The sequence below is a fragment of the Rhamphochromis sp. 'chilingali' genome, assembly GCF_963969265.1.
Source record: "Rhamphochromis sp. 'chilingali' genome assembly, chromosome: 19".
Taxonomy (NCBI): domain Eukaryota; kingdom Metazoa; phylum Chordata; class Actinopteri; order Cichliformes; family Cichlidae; genus Rhamphochromis; species Rhamphochromis sp. 'chilingali'.
This window is the reverse complement of record NC_137946.1, coordinates 34,150,767-34,166,344: the sequence shown is the minus strand read 5'-3', so window position 1 is coordinate 34,166,344 and position 15,578 is coordinate 34,150,767. Positions and strand designations below refer to the sequence as shown.

Genomic DNA, 15,578 nt, shown 5'->3' with positions numbered 1-15,578 from the left:
TCTGCTAGAGGGTGTGGGGGGGCCACAGCCCCGTCCTCCAGGGCATGAAGCAGGTATGGAGGAGATCAAGACTCCAGACATCCAGAGGCCCCCAGAACACAAGAGACCAAGGAAGACCAACAGAGGGGCAGCCGCGCCACTGTCCCAGAAAGAGCTGAGGAGAGTCCCAGATGAGGGCTCACTCAGCAGCCGCGGAGCAGAAGCCAGGGGGGGTTGCAGTGACGCGCCCGTGAGCTCCACCGGCAGCCAGCTGCGCCTGAGTGACCGAGCCCCAGGCCGAGAGGCCGGGGGCACCCCACCTCCGAAGTGGCCCGAGCGAGCCCCAGGCTCCAGGCCCCGATAAGCGGCCGCCAAGGAGTGAGCCGGTGTGTACCTGGACGCCCATCCCCGGACACAAAGAACCACCAACGCACCGATGTCTGAGGGGGTCCGCCACTGGCAGGGGAAGTGGTGGTAGGGGGATAGGCCTCCAAACCTTGGAGGGCCTGAGGTGTCCCCAGAGAGGTGGCGCCTGACACCCAACCTGACATATAGACACAGACATACAGGCACACACAGACACAAACATCCATTCCCACCCTCATGCTCTCATATGCACTTACTCCACACTCAACCAACGTGGAGACAGACATAAAGAGACGTTGTACACACGATCACACTCCCCAAGCGTACTCTACAAACCGCGTCTAGGTACCCTTGCCCCTGGAGGGGGGAACTGCACCCAGACCCAGGTGGTGTTACCCTTTAGGAGGAGCAGACCGCCCCGACTCCGCAGCAGCAGGGAGGCCCCACACTCCAGACCGCAGTCGGCCGGCCAACTCCTCCTAGCCCCCCCCGCTCCAGCAGGCCGCAGAGAACGGGGGTGAGAGAAGACTCCAAACCTCCCTCCACCCGCTCATTGTAGTGTTGATGCATGTGTGTTCTAAGGTGCAATTGCATGTGTTCTCTGCACCCTGGTGACACACCCCTACTCCAAGGCCCTGCATGTGTGGGTGGTTGTGGTGGAGCGGGAAGAGGGAGGCAGCTGGAGATGGGGAGGGAAGGAAGGGAGGGGCAAGTGACCCCTCCCTGGGGCCAGCTCCCCCGCTGACCCCAGTAAGCACCCCCATACTCCACGACCCGCCAGGGAAAGGGGGCCCAGGCCCATCCGGACCGGGGCCCAGTGCAGCAGCGCCTCCCGGCCCCACAGAGCCCAGGACAGTCCACCCAACCCCACCACAGAGAAAACTGCACCCACCCCGTCATCCACTCATCTTCCAGACTACATGAGACAATAGATGCCCAGGCTGAGATCTTCCTCCACCTCTCCTGTATCTCCCCCTCCTGCAGAGAGTTCCTGAGGAGAGGAAAGCTCCTGCAAGATGACCTCTGACCTTGAATGAGTGTCACTCTTGAAAGGCAAGCGTCACGCTGATGTCTGGAACAAACAGCCTGGGTTCTGTGGTGCGTTCACTGACACAAACAACAATCAGAAATTTAAAAAAACAAAAACTGTTTATTACAATTTGAATTTCCCAGCATGCCTAGGGGCTGATACAGACTGTCTGAGCTGTGCTTTAAATAAAGTTTTACGTTTTAGTCCATTACATCTGAATGGACTAACATAATAAAAGTCTGGCTGTGAATAACAAAGTAAGAGTCCAAGACGAGCGCCGATGCTACTCCGCCTAAGTCCGAACCTCCGCCTGATGTAGAGAGGGCGGGGTAGAAACCTGCTTCCTGCCTGAGAGAGGCGGAGCTTCAGTGGCTCTTCTTGGACGAGCCGAAGCCAGAGAAGCCCATCACTGCCGCCATCTCTTCGTCCTCCTCGAAGTCCACGTCCTCCTCCGCCCGTCGCTTCCGCTCCTTCTGCTTCTCCTTCTTGTACGCCTTCGCCTTCTCCTCCTAAAGACACGCAGCACAGACACCCGTGAGGAACGCGCTCATCCCGAAAGCCTCACGAGATCCATAAAACTCCTCCTCACCTCCTCCCGCAGCTCCTTCATGCGCTCCTCGAAGTCGTACTCCTTCTGTTTCTCCTCCAACTTCTTCTTGTTCACCTCGAATCTCTTCTTCACCTGATCAAGAGACGAGCGCTCCACCCGCATCGACATGCCCAGGTTCCTCTGATCTGCTCACACACACACACCACCTGCTGTTCACACTGAAGAACATCAGCAATGATGTGTGTGACATGATTTTCAAAATAAAAGCCTCCTCTCTGATCAGGTGTTTTAGGCTGTGAACTCACGTTTTTTGCCGTTGATGTGATCCAGGAAGTTGATGGAGTCTTTGACCACACAGTCGCACACATTACAGTAATACCTGAAACACCAAAGGAAGAAAAAAGGTCACCTGTATGTCCTTGCTCCGCCTATATAAGGAGAATGGCGGCAGCAGCTGAGCAGCCCAAACTTTGAGCGAGGTCATCAGATACGTTTGTGTGAGAGAACAGAGCTCTACTGACTTCAGCTGACAGTGTGGGCGGAGCTTGTCCTGACACTGACCTCCTTGTCAGTGAGTGAGCCTTCATCACGCCATATTTTCACCTGTAAAGCAGCTGCAGCTGACTTGTGACATCACACGTCACGTCAGCGGTTGCTTTCGTTCAGCTTTTGTTTTGTTCTCAGTCTGCACGACAACTTGAAGAGACGATGGCGTGTGAACCTGGTCTTACCCGCCCATCTCGGCCTGCGGTGTGGTCTTGGTGATGACGATGGTCTTCCCCAGCTTGGACTCCAGGTCCACCTTGTAGTCCCGGTGACGCAGGAGGTCCCGCTTGACCGGCGGCGCAGTTTTTCCTGAAGGTGCCAACATGTGACAAGTTAATACAGAAAGTGAAAGCCTAAGCTCCTCCCTCTGAGCGGCTGATGTTCTTACCATCTCGCCGCTCGCGCTCCCTCTCCTCCACCAGACGTTTCTGGGCGAGGTTCTCGTACTCGTCTTTGTCCCATTTCCGCCTGAAGTCGTTTTTACTCGACTGGAAGAGAAAAGAGAGACGCTGCCGTTACCGCGCTTCCTGTCAGAGCTGATCACAGAGTGGAAATCACAATCCACAGAAACGTTGATTCAGTGACATGAAATCATTAATCATTTCTGGTATTATTGATAAGTCCCCATTCAGAGGTTAAAACACGGTCTGAGCTTCAGCTTTTATTTTTAACTGCTAAACTTCTGTCATCCTCTATTTTATGTATATAAGATTTAGACTGGGTATTTACGGATGTATATACATATAATTACACATATATACATAGACAGATATATACGTGTGTGTGTGTGTGTGTGTGTGTGTCGTTTACATATTGTTGTGATTTACGTTGCTGTGCTTGAGGGTCAACCGGAACCAAACTCCTTGAATGTGTTTGTGCATACACACGGTCAATAAACGTGATTCTGAAAATAAAGACGTCTAACTTTTACCTCCACCTGCTGCCTCCTCTCTCTACAAATCAAACATGTGGCTTATCACTAAAATACAGATCATCTTAAAGTCAGAAAAGCAGCAAGTCTTTATATCTGAAATAAAAAACATTTTAATTCGAGCCTGAGCTGAGTTCCTTGTTTTGAGGTGAAGCTTTTATTTTGACAGGCCGGAAGTCACACCGCTTGCGCTAACAGGCTAACACTGATCAGCTAATCTGCTGCCGAGCTGCAGGAGGGACAAGAACAAACACGAAGTGCCAAGCAGCAGAGAGTGGGTTAACGAGCACTGGCATAACGTTTAGAAAACGTCTGAAATGAAACCGGAAACGCTGAACAGGGTCACGGTTAGCATGCTAGCTGCTGCTAGCTAAGCGCGCTGCAAACAGCTGTCTAAAGACGGAGAACCGGCTTGAACCGGAGCCGGTAACAACCGCGACTACGACAAATCCCGAGAGTGAAACACGCCCTGCTCACACCGCCGAGCTTTCATGTTTTTACTCTAAAGAAGAAGAAACGCTCAGAAACTCACCCCGCTGCCTGACGCCATCTTGTTTACTTGTGACCGGAAATGACAGCAACCGCTGTAGCGTCATTTTTTCAACAGAGATAGAAAGAGCGCCACCTGCAGGAGAAGAGGAGGTGAGGATAGGAGGCCCTTTATCAAACCCATCGCTGCTTCAGTCTCAGCAGGTTTACCGACCTTCACGTCTGCACGACGAACCTGCAGCACTGACGGCAGCGAGCTCTGAGCTCAGCGTCAGGATCTGTCAGGACTGCTGAGCGCTGGGTGGGAAGTTTCCCTGTCAGCACTCTTGCTGCAGCATTTTAGATCAGCTGAAGGCTTTTCAGGGAGTTTTTAGGACTTCCTGATAATAATGAATCACAGTCGTCCAGCCTGGAAGTAATAAATGCATGAACTAGTTTTTCAGCGTCACTCTGAGACAGGATATTTCTAACTTTAGAGATGTTGCACAAATGGAAGAAAGCAGTCTTACATATTTGTTTAATATGTGCGTTGAAGGACATGTCCTGGTCAAAAATGACTCCAAGGTTCCTCACAGCGTTACTGGAGGCCAAGGTAATGCCATCCAGAGTAAGAATCTGGTTAGATACCATATTTCTAAGATGTTCAGGGCCGAGTACAATAACCTCACTTTGATCTGAATGAAGAAGCAGAAAGTTAGAACATAAGAAGATCCTTTATGAGCTTCACGTTGTTTCTGTACTGGGATGAGCTCTGAAGCCTGAAACGTCAAATACACCGTTCCTCTGCAGATCATCAATGAGCTCTTTCAAGAGTTTTTGATGGGTTGGAGAAAGTATTGAAGTCAGATTGAGACAAAAGCCCACAGAGCTCTCGTTACCCACCGCAGCAGCACCGATGTTAGCGGCTTGTGTCAGATTGGCGTTAGCACAGATTTGGTGACTGATTAAACCTGTTGTGATATCAGAGTGATGACAGATTTATCATACCTCACAGTCCACACTCACACAACCAACATCCATTTATCAGCCTGTCTGTGGGACTCAGCTGCTCCCGGCCCCCCTGCTGGTGTGGGGGATCTGAGCAGCTCTTCTGTCTGTGCGGTGCTGAAGACGCAAATGTCTAATGTGATAAATATGGATGATTAAATACTGTATCAGTGATAGGATGAGGAAACTGGCTCGCTATGATATTCTGAATAAGATGAAACAGGAGAAACAGGCCTGACTGCAGCACTGATGTTAGAATCAGCTGTAAATATGTTTCTGACTTTATTTATTGTTTAGAGCAATAAATTTAATGTAATTCCTGAAATAAAAAACTGTTTATCAACGGAATTTTAAAATAAAACAAATCAGGGACCAGCTGGAGTGTAACCAGGTTGATTTTAACACTTAGAGTCCCCCGTGAGCAGCAGTGCCCAGCCTTCTACCTTTCTACCTTTAAAACCCGCCTTCCAGCCAAATGGCTGGTAGGCTTTTAGCTAAGCTTTAGCTTCAGCCAAGTGGAAGCTAAATTGGCTAGTCATTCATATGTAAATTAGGTTGTTACCTGGGAATTCTGGAGGGGAGTGGGGGTGTGTGAATGAGGGGGTGGGGGAGCTGCTAAAAGCTGTGAACTTCCTTTTGTGTTTCATCTTGATGCATTCTCAATCATCCAGGGAAATAAATCTCCAAAAGTCACCAACTTGGAGTGTTTCAGTTTGCCATCTTAGGGAGAAATCAACACACATGGGTGTAGGTCCTTTGTTGCTGAGATTTATTGATAAAAACAGTACAAAAAACCAACCATTTGTACACATATTTACAAATAATAATAAAAAGTGAGTGAGTACAATTCAACATTTTCAGCAATCACTCACAATCCTGGCACTGCCGTGGTATCTGTAGTCTGCATTTACCACATGTGTGTCTGTAGCAGTGAACACATCGCACAGTGGCATGATTCTTCTTGCATTTGTGTTTGACCTGACACATGGCTCTTTTTCCAGGGCTAGGTGTGGAGCGCTAAGGTGAGGCCCCGCCCTCATCGCGGCCCCGCCCCCTCCGCTCCAGGTGCCGCTCATTAAAGGCTGTGAGTGCGGACCGACGTGTTCTGTGAGTCCGAAGATGTCCGCGAGCAGAGTGGAACCGGCAGAGCAGAGCCCGCCGCTGTCCTCCAGGTACGTGTCTGTCCTCACCTGCAGCTGAGCTCAGCCAATCACAGCTGGGATTCTTAGCTCAGGCTGCACCTGTTCGTGTTCCGTTTGTTTGGCGTCTTTGTAAAGTTGAGCGGGCCGAAGCAGCTGATGTCTGTGAGACGGAACAAAGCCGAACCGCGGACAGGTTCTCGGGCGGCTTCGTCTCGTGTGGTTTCCGGCTGTTTGTTCTCTTTAAACACGCGCTGGGTCTGCGCTTCGTGACGTCAGCTCTCGGTATGAGTTCGCGGACTCACCTGTGTTCTCTGTACCTGCAGCGGCCCGGGTCTTGCTGCCAGGCTCCCGGTGTTGTGCCAAAAACTGATTTCCAATGTTTTTGGTGTTTGTGTAATGTCTCTACGTGTGTCGGTGAACACGGTCCTGGCGGCCAGGTTACTCTTAAAGAAGACTTTTTTTTTTTTTTTTTTTTTAACTGGACAGATAAAGGTGAACTCAAGACGCTGCCAAACACTGATTGGTGCTTCCAGCCTGTTACAGGAGTGCTGTTTGTGGCTCAACATGACTGGATGCCATTCATGAGGAAACGTCACACATATTATAGACCAACAGCTTATTTTTGTCAGTTTAAATACGAGCAGTGAGTGTTTGGCGCACGCTGCCTCAGACTGGAACCTCTGCACTGACTTTAAGCACACGCGTATCTTTAACACTTAAACTCTGAAAGCAGCAGCTCGAACCTGTGAGTCAGTGACGAAGGACCTGAGCTGTGACCTCGTGATGTCCAGAAATGAGACTCGTGACGAGGCTGAGCTTGCAGGTGAGCAGGGACACACTCGGGACGTGTGGTCGAGCTTTATATAGTTTATTGATATGAGCTGTTCCATCAGTCCACTGAAAACATCTGTAACATCTGCATGCTGAGACTGGGGTGCTGACGTCTCAGGATGAGACTGACAGACGTGTGGCCGCTCGCGTAGCGACAGAAACAGGAAATGATGTAGTTTCTACATGGTGCTCGTCCACAAACAGAAACCTGGGCTGAAAGCAGGGGGGAGGGGGTCTCCCGGGACTCGTTGGCCTGGATGAGTCCAGGTGTGAATCCTGAGTGCTTAACCCCCCATCATCATCACAACGACTCTGACGAGGGGAGGGGGGTCAACGACCCTTCGAGGGCTCTGAATCGCTCAGTGACCTGAGGTGAGCTCGTCAGTCTCACCTGGACTCTCTAAACCGGGTGTGTCTGCTTGCAGCTTCCTCTTCAGCCCGTGGTCGTGTGTCTGCACGAAGGGCTGGTCGGCGACCATGTGGAACAGCCTTTCTGACCCGGTGCTGACCACCACCGCCTCGGGATGCTCCGCCCCCGAGCCGTGGCTGCTCCCCGGCTGCAGCTCCGTGTACGACAGCCTGGTCAGGTATGAAATTCTCCTGCAGAGGGGTGGGGTCAGTGTAGCGTGGCAGAGACGGCGCCCTCTGCAGGCCGTGGTTTCTCCTGACGCCTTTCTCTTCTTTGCAGTAACGTCTCTCCTATCCCGTCTCCTCGTGGCGCCGGCGGCATGCGAGGACAAGAGCGAGTCATCAGCAGCAAACCACGCAGGTATTTGGCTTCTTTAATCCAGGCTAACGAGCCGTTATCAGGATCAGCTAATCCTGCGCGGACCAGTAAACGTGGACTGAAACCTGAAGGTCGCCACAGCAGGTGTTCATGCAGCTGTTCTTCCTCAGGTCCTCCATCCTGGAGCGCTGCATCCTCAAAGTGTCCACGAGCAGCGTGGCCGTGGGGACGGATGACGTGGACAGCAGGAGGTGAGTACGAGGGACATTCAGAGGTTCTGACCTGCTCTGTGCATAACCTGCATCAGGTGGCAGTAGGCCACGCCCCTGAGCTGTGTTGGCCTGTGGCGTTGCCTGCAGCACTGCACGCTGCTGGAGCCTCTTCTTCACTGGGTTTCTGTGTTCCCTGTGTAATTTGTCGCTCTGTGAAGGCCCCACATCAGCCGCTGTTACCCCCGCCTGCCGGACCCGACCAACACGGAGACCAACGCCGCGGTTCTGAAACGGCGGCAGAAACAGATCCAGTACGGCAAGAACACCAGCGGATACCAGAACTACATCCAGCAAGTCCCCAAGTAAGAACTCGGAGCATGACGCCGAGAATCGGACGACGGTTCCTCAAACGTCGACGCTGACACGCCTCTCTGGTTTCTCTCCTCCTCCTCAGACACCTGAGGGATCCTAAGCTCCACCCCTCCACTCCTAACAAGTACAGGAAGTACAGCCGGCGCTCCTGGGACATGCAGGTGCGTCTGTGGAGGCGAGCGCTGCACCTGTGGGACCCTCCGACCGGCGCCCAGCCGGATGCCGCCGACACGCCGGACCCCGTGGAGCAGCTGTAGGTGGAACCCAGCGCCAGTTGACATTTATCCAGAAACTGATCCTCGTCAGCTGAGGCCTTTCTGTGACGTCATCAGTGTTTTCTCTCTTTAGGCAGAGTCAGCTGGAGAAGATGACCTCTGACCTCTTTGAGAATGTTGGAGACGAGCAGAGAGAGAAGGAGACTCCAGCATCCTCTAAAGTCTCCTCTGTGTCTCCTCTGCTGGCCGCCACGCCCTCAGCGCTGCCTGGAGCCTGGGCCGTCCCCGTGTCGCCGGTAATCAGTCACCAATCAAATTCTTCGGCTCATTAAAGATGCGTTAACTTTATTTAACGTCCTCTGTAAAACACAACATCAGCTGATCGGTGACCTTATTTATTCCTGTTTGTTTCTCTGCAGCTGGAGGCGAGCCGCCGGGCGCTTCGCTCTCCTCCAGGCCTGAACTACTCACTCAGCAGTCAGCTGACCACCGATGACAGCATGACCGACTGGCTCCACCTCCTGATGGAAACGGACCACGGCCAAGGTGAGGTAACTCAGCCAGCAGGGGGCGACTCCTGAGGGCGAGCCTGCTGGCTGGTTTGGGGCGGGGCTTGGTCAGATCCAGAGGTGGGAAGTAACTAAGTATTTGTACTGAAGTAGAATTTGCAGGTGTTTGTTTTACTTGCACGGTTCGTTTGGCTTTGCACACAAATAGGAGCCACTCTTACTCAGAGTACTTTTTACTGGAATAAAAAAGTTGAAGCAGTCCTGAAGTACAGACTGTGGGGACATGAGGTCACATGAGGACTGCTGTGGTTACATCAAACCTGCTGAGGCAGGCGATCGGGGTCTTGTTCTGTGACATGTGCTCACTTCCTGTTTGTCGGCTCACCGCCATCTTGTTTCTCCGTGCAGACTCTGATGACCAGCAGGTCCCTGTGTTCTCCGACCAGCTCCTGTGGAACCCGTACTGACCACCCGACGCAGTCCTCGCCCTTGTTTCCTCATCGTGTCTTTTTAAATGTGTCTGAAGATTAACTGAACGACAGCAGGGATCCGATTGGCCGCCACCCCCCCTCCCAGGTGCTGAGGTTTCCCGGCTGCTCGTGAACGCGTCGTCAGGGCGGACAGCTGAACACTCGGATGCACCTGAACGTTCGACCTCATGAAGCACTGCTCACCTGTTCTGCACTCATTTTTGTATCGACTCACTTTGGTGTCACTTTGTTGTCTTTGCTCCACCTTCACCTTCGTGCTCTGCTGTCTGGCTCAGGCTCCTCCCCCCCGCACCGCCATGTTTTTTCTCAAAAACGACCCCCTGCTGAGTGGAGGGGAGCGGCCATCTTTGTGTTTGAGTTTTCTTTTTACTCTTCCTACTTTTTTTGCTGCTTGACTGTCAAGAGCAAAGCTGAACCATGTGATTAATAAAGGCGTAAATAAAGTGTTACTGATCCACAGGCCGACTCGTTCTTCTTCTACCCTCCATAAAAGTGTTGGACATGCAGAGGTGTTCACTGAGGGTGTGCAGCTGTAAGAACCTGGACTCCAAACACGAGTTGATCTTCTCTGTCCCATCAGAACATCTGGGTTGTTTGTTTTCACAGAAAATCCTTAAATGTGCAGAATAAGATGAAGCGGCTCGTTTAAATCTACTTCTTGCTTCTAAAATGCAGCTTTGAATAAAATTTAATTTATTTTTAATCCATAAATGATTTTTACTCGGTCTGACTATCCACGCATTTTATCAGGTTTTACGTGTTTTTTTTTTTTTTTTTTTTGTTTTTAAAAAAAAAAAAAAAGTAAACCCTAAAGATGAACTCCTTATTTCTAAACTAGATTTTAACTCTAACAGTTTTCTTTTAGTCTGTCAAATTTATTTTCACTGTACAGTTTATTTAACAAAGTCTTTTTGCTTCCTCTTTGTTTTTAAAATATTCAGATTTCAAAAATGTAATATTAATAGAATCAATTTTTAGTTTCAACCACGTATTTTTATTTCTTTTTAGTCTCTACTCTTTTCTCTTCACCATTTCTACTCATTTTTCGTTATTTTTAATGTCCCGGTGTCTGCACGGTTCTCCGAGGTTCCTCCGGTCGGGCCCGGTCCGCGCAGTTTCTGCGGGTTTGCCCTTTAACGCGAGCTGTGGCGGTAAACAAGCCTCCGCGGACTCCAGCTCCCGTCATGCCCCGCGTGGCAGCGTTCTCGGAGATTCGCCCCGGGTTCGTGCGGCAGGTTCGGCTGTGCTGAGCGGCGGCACTGCGGACCGGATCAAAGGATCAGACGTAAATAAACGGCAGGTGCCGGTGATGCGCTGAAGCCCCGCCCCTCCTCCGCTGGCACCGTAGCTGTTATTTATGAATGCCCGCCGCTCACGGGCGTGTGCGCGCGCAGTCCTCGTTATTATTATTATGTTTTAATAACGGAGACCGGACACCGATCCAGGCAGATGTGCGGCTCAGTGCCGGAGCCTGCGATGCCCGCTCCGCGCGGTTAGATTCCCGCTTCGGTCCGCTGTGTTCGACGATAATACTGGGTCGATACACCGAACACAGAGCCGTTCGCCGGCCCGCTGCAGCCACAGGAGCCGCCTCACCCCGTCAACCGACAAGGTAAGCACTGCGCCGGGCCGGAGAGAGCGGGACGTGTGTCCGACTCCGTCCCGCAGCATCCCGCCGTGTGTCGCCCCCCTCTCGCCGCTCCGGGAGCTCTCGGGCCGGCCACACGCCGTCAGCACCGCTGTTCCGATCGCTGTTGACGGCCTGCGGTGGTTCTGCTGAGCATGGGCCTGTGAGGGGTCCGGTGTGTGCGGACGGCCCTGGCCTGGGTGATGGCCGGAGGCGGGACAGACACCGGGAGCATCATTGATGTTCGTGGGTTGTTTGTGACACCATTAACGGCGGCTAACGGGTCAGCTAGCAGCTAACCCGTTAGCCGCCGTTAGCTACTAACTGCCGCCCTGTTCGCTGCTAGCAGCCCGGCACGGGCCCCCGGAGTCCGGGAGGCGGTGGAGGAGGCAGAGCCGTCACTCAGCGGCTCCCATCCTCCGAGCAAGATGGCTGAGTTTATTGTGCCGACCTTGAGCGGAATAACGGGATGACTTGTTATTTATAGCAGCGAGCTAACGGCTCAGGTGAACTGCTGGTGATGTAACGGTCCGCCGTCATAACACAAACCGGGGTTTGTGTTTTTTTTCATGGAGTAACCCTCCGCAAACACACCGCCCACCGGGCCGACAGGTACACGGGCGGAAAGCATCCCTCATTAAAAGCAATGGGATGCTTAGCCACAAGCTAACAAGCTGTCGGGGGTGCCCGGCGGCCTCGGTCAGCCCGGCTCGGCTCGGTTCGGCTCACGGTCATCGGCATGTACCCGGAGCCGATATTCCCCCAGCAGAGCCGCGCTAACCAGACCCCGGGGTTCCGCCCCGATGACGGGGTGATGGTCCCCTGTTCTTGGCCCCTGACCTGGTTTACAGGAGCCCCAGGGGGTCCACGAGTAACGGTACTCAGTTACAGCACTGATGCAAGGCTGCAACTGGAGAGTAACGACATGAAGGAGTGAAACTGTTATTGTTATTATTATGAGTGTTAACTGTGTGACATAATAATTAAAGTCTAATTTCATGCGATGAGCGGTCCAGACTAATCTCTGGGACCTTGTATTCCTTTTGAGGTTATTTTTTTGTAATTTTGTTGTCAGGTTTTTGTTTTTGCTCTTTTTGACATTTCTTTTCCGATTGAATGTCTAGTCCTGGCTCTTGCTGGTTGTTATGTGGGTATGCCTCGTGTGTTTATTCTGCAGTTTTCCTGCGTGGCTTTGGGGGGTCTGGGTGGTTTTATGTCGCCTCGACGGCGGTGCAGGTGGTTTGTAGTCTCTGTGAGCTCCTTTTCACACTTTAGTCTTTTTTGTTGTTGTTTTTGTCGGGTCTCAGATGCGCTTCCTCCAGTCGTTCATGGTGGTTTCTTCAGGCTGTTTGGTCGTAGCGTCTTTGAGGCAGTCTTTAGTCTGTCAGTCGTTTCACTCTGTGGATGTTTTCGTGGGTCTCTTTTGTGCTTCGTCTCTGTCCACGGGGGTCTTCTTCTTCTTGGTGGCGTCTTTTTGTTTTTCGATGTCTCTTATAGGGGTGAAAATGAAGAGTTTATTGATTGTCATTCTGAGGTTATTGTCTCCACCATCACTAATTGCACTCTGTGTGGTCAAATATTTGTGCATGTTGGAGCAATTTCCCCTCTTTGTTGCGGTCAGGTCAGCAGTGGTCAGCGCCGACACACACACACACACACACATGAAGAGAGAGAGTATGCATAGTATCCAAACAACCATCATAATTCATCATACAATGAGAACACGACGAATCAGCAATTGACAATGACTAATTAATATTCTATTATTGTATATATTGTTTGGAGTTTAGTCTGTTACTGTTGCTATTTTTACCATTTCATGTTGGAGCAACTGTAACCCACATCATTTCCTTATAAAGTATTCTGATTGGATCATGGCAGGTCATCCTGAACCAATCACACGTCTGCTTACCTGCATCTTTTGTTTCTCTTCCTCTTCTTTTCCCTTTTTTCTAAACTGAGCACCTGAACTTTTCTTGTCCATCTTGGTTTTAATTTTGCCCTCCAGTATGAACACAAATCCCCCAACCCGAGGATCACCGCAACATATCCTAACAGACCGACACCTTAGTTCACAGATTCACTTTGTCTAAGGTGTGTTTCTGGGATTTCACACAACCCAGGATTCAAATCATGAATCCATGATGGGTTTGGATTTACAACATTATGAAATGTGCTCTATTTGGAAGCAGCAGGTCTTCCTCCCCTTTTGACGGGTTGTGTGAGCACAAAGCAAAGAAAAAACACTTTATTTGCACAGCGAGGGACAATAAAGGATATTTCAGTTTCTATTGTGTTCTACTGCAGAAACACGAGCAGGTAGCTGAGCCTGGCTGTTTGCTACCTTCAGCTCAGGCTGTGGCTGCTGTGCTGGGTTCTTCGTTAGCTTAGCATTAGCACGGTGTGTGATGCAGTCTCCACTTTAAACTAGAAAAGTCAAAGGAACGTCCGTTTACACGCTGCAGACCTGTTTTCCTCCTCTGACACGTGAACTGCAATCAGCTGATTGTAGTGCAACCAGAACTGATAAGCGGGATCAATAGACACACAGACGAACAATTCCAAACAGGGACTTGACTGTGGGACTGGTTCCCAGTGCTGTTTGTGGTCGTCTTTTTCTTGTGTTTTTCCTGTTTCTTCTCAACATCAGCTGTTTGATGCTTTGGTCCTGATAGAGTTGTCAATGTTTTTCAGCTTAACTTCACCTGCGTGTGTGTGTGCCTTTTCTAGGTGTGTTGCTGCAGCAACGGCTGACAGATGATGCTCTTGTGAGAGTGGGTGGGGCTACGTGGCCCTGAGGCCTTAAGGAGGAGTCTCAGCCCTAAGCTCCTCCCCTCTCTCGTCCCGAGACAGACCAAACGGACGGACACACAGACGGCCGTAACTCTCCCCTCCCTCCTCCTCCTTCCCCCCTCTCTCCCCTGTTCTCCCCTCCACCTGGCCCCTCCTCCTCCTCCCGGCCACCCTCCCCTGTCTCCCCCCTCGTCCCCTGCCACCATGCTGTGGTCACGCTGCTGGTGGAGAGCCTGAGGAAGCAGACTCTGGAAGGCGACCCTGCTCAGCCAGGGGACTTGTACCTGGTGAGTGGCACACCTGTAGCCTCACCTGTGAGGTCACTGTCACACCTGCAGAGCAGAGACAGGAAGTGTACTTTTGTTAGCGACAGTCTGAACGCCGTCACGGCCCGTGTGTTCACTGACAGTCAGGATACTTTGATACAAAGTCAGGGTGTAAAGTCTCACCACTGGATGTCAGTGGATTGCAGATGATTCCTCCTAATTCACGTGGACAATCCTGCTACGGTGGCCACTGTAGGACACAGCCAGCTGCTTCTGCTGCTGTTTGTGGAAAGTCCACACTTGTCTGCACACTGTGTTTAAACATATTTGAGTAATATCAACACTTAGCAATAAAGCAGGAGTAAGAAACTCTCGTGTGTCATCAATCTTAGTCCAAAGTCACCTCCAAACCTCCGATGACGTCCATCTGTACTGAGAGCTGCTGTTAGTGAAACTTTGCTTGAAGTGGCCTCTGACACTTAGTGGATAAACTCTCATATGATGTGTGACTGTGTGTCACAGACGTGTGATTTTAGGCCACTAAACATGGCGTAACGTTAGATTTAGAGCAGCTGTTGGTTTTGTTTAGCTGTCAGCTGTTTGATGGTGCGGACATGTCTGTTAAATGTCCCACAGCAAGCGAACACCTAAAGCTCTCTGCATGTGTGTCTGTAGCCACACATGTAAAGGTGCTGCACAGAGTCTCTGAGGTCCTTCAACATCTGTCGGACAATGCTCAGGCGCTAGAAACGATATAAATTTGGCCAACGATAGAGACTTTGACTATATCGCTCTATCGCGATAGCGCATGTTGATGATGTCATCAAGCTGCGCCTGTTTTGGTCAAAAGCATCGCAGCGGCTACAACCATAATCATCTGCAAATTATGGCGACAGTCACAGCAAGGAGATGAAGCACTGTTGAAATATGGGGAAAGCCAAAAACTGCGCTTCCTCCACTTCTGTAACATTGATTCATTAATGCTGAATTCTCTGCAGCTGCTCTGTTCCCATGTTGTTGCAGTATATTAATGACTAACCTCGTATTGTGGATGAATGATCTCAGTTGTTCTCCTGACTGAAGTTTGGCCCGTGTACAGCATCCTGCTATGTGACTGCATTTGTCCCTGACCACCAGAATCCGTCACGTTAACTTTTATCAAGTGGAAAAAAGTTGGTGTTCATCCTCCAGCTTCACTGTGCTAATGTTATGCTAACATAGCTGTGTCGCTAGCAATCACGTAGCACATCATTATATACCAGCTAGCCCAACTTCAGTAACCCTACAAACGCCACTGCTGTTTAGTTTCCTGTCTTCATTTATGTTGGAAGTGGCAGCAGAGCTGTACGTTTTAATTAGTTTCAAAAATCTCTCAGTCAGAACATGCAATATCATGTTTAGATGGAAACTAGCGAGCTAACTTCCTGCTAACTTCTAACTCCATTAAATTTAATAAATTCTGTTTTCATGGATGTTAAACTTAATTGTTACACCTGGTAAAGCAGCAACGCTGAT

The 15,578-nt window shown here is 50.7% G+C and overlaps 3 protein-coding genes across 4 annotated transcripts in view; 2 read left to right on the top strand and 1 right to left on the bottom strand.

The window, feature by feature from the left end:
• Window positions 1-1,475: 1,475 nt before the first annotated feature.
• On the bottom strand, window positions 1,476-3,982 carry zmat2 (zinc finger, matrin-type 2). Its single transcript, XM_080868013.1, has 6 exons — window positions 3,935-3,982; window positions 2,860-2,959; window positions 2,657-2,780; window positions 2,231-2,304; window positions 1,965-2,110; window positions 1,476-1,884 (listed from the first exon to the last, which is right to left on the bottom strand). The coding sequence occupies exons 1-6, from the start codon at window positions 3,950-3,952 to the stop codon at window positions 1,741-1,743; spliced, it is 606 nt and encodes a 201-aa protein (XP_080724139.1). The 5' UTR covers window positions 3,953-3,982; the 3' UTR covers window positions 1,476-1,740.
• Window positions 3,914-9,826, top strand: slbp2 (stem-loop binding protein 2). Of its 2 annotated transcripts, XM_080867959.1 has the most exons (10): window positions 3,914-4,044; window positions 5,880-6,050; window positions 7,277-7,438; window positions 7,540-7,620; window positions 7,749-7,829; window positions 8,009-8,152; window positions 8,245-8,415; window positions 8,511-8,673; window positions 8,797-8,923; window positions 9,295-9,826. In XM_080867959.1, the coding sequence occupies exons 2-10, from the start codon at window positions 5,998-6,000 to the stop codon at window positions 9,351-9,353; spliced, it is 1,041 nt and encodes a 346-aa protein (XP_080724085.1). In that variant the 5' UTR covers window positions 3,914-4,044; window positions 5,880-5,997; the 3' UTR covers window positions 9,354-9,826. The 2 variants fall into 2 exon arrangements, with proteins under 2 accessions (XP_080724085.1, XP_080724086.1); XM_080867960.1 differs by lacking the exons at window positions 3,914-4,044; window positions 5,880-6,050 and adding an exon at window positions 6,070-6,843.
• Window positions 9,827-14,009: 4,183 nt separating this feature from the next.
• Window positions 14,010-15,578, top strand: part of fam53c (family with sequence similarity 53 member C) — a 9,992-nt gene continuing 8,423 nt past the window's right edge. The window contains exon 1 of the mRNA XM_080867942.1: window positions 14,010-14,084. The gene's annotated coding sequence lies outside the window, so the exon portion shown is untranslated. The remainder of the gene's footprint in view (window positions 14,085-15,578) is intronic.

Bases quoted from the DNA above. Each gene is read 5' to 3' on its own strand.
- zmat2 (XM_080868013.1), bottom strand. The intron at 2,305-2,656 runs GTAAGACCAGGT...TTGGTGTTTCAG, and splicing joins CCGCAGGCCGAGATGGGCGG to GTATTACTGTAATGTGTGCG. The intron at 2,111-2,230 runs GTGAGTTCACAG...GTGTGTGAGCAG, and splicing joins TCACATCAACGGCAAAAAAC to ATCAGAGGAACCTGGGCATG.
- slbp2 (XM_080867959.1), top strand. From the start codon at position 5,998: ATGTCCGCGAGCAGAGTGGAACCGGCAGAGCAGAGCCCGCCGCTGTCC. The intron at 8,674-8,796 runs GTAATCAGTCAC...GTTTCTCTGCAG, and splicing joins GGGCCGTCCCCGTGTCGCCG to CTGGAGGCGAGCCGCCGGGC. The intron at 8,924-9,294 runs GTGAGGTAACTC...TTCTCCGTGCAG, and splicing joins GGAAACGGACCACGGCCAAG to ACTCTGATGACCAGCAGGTC.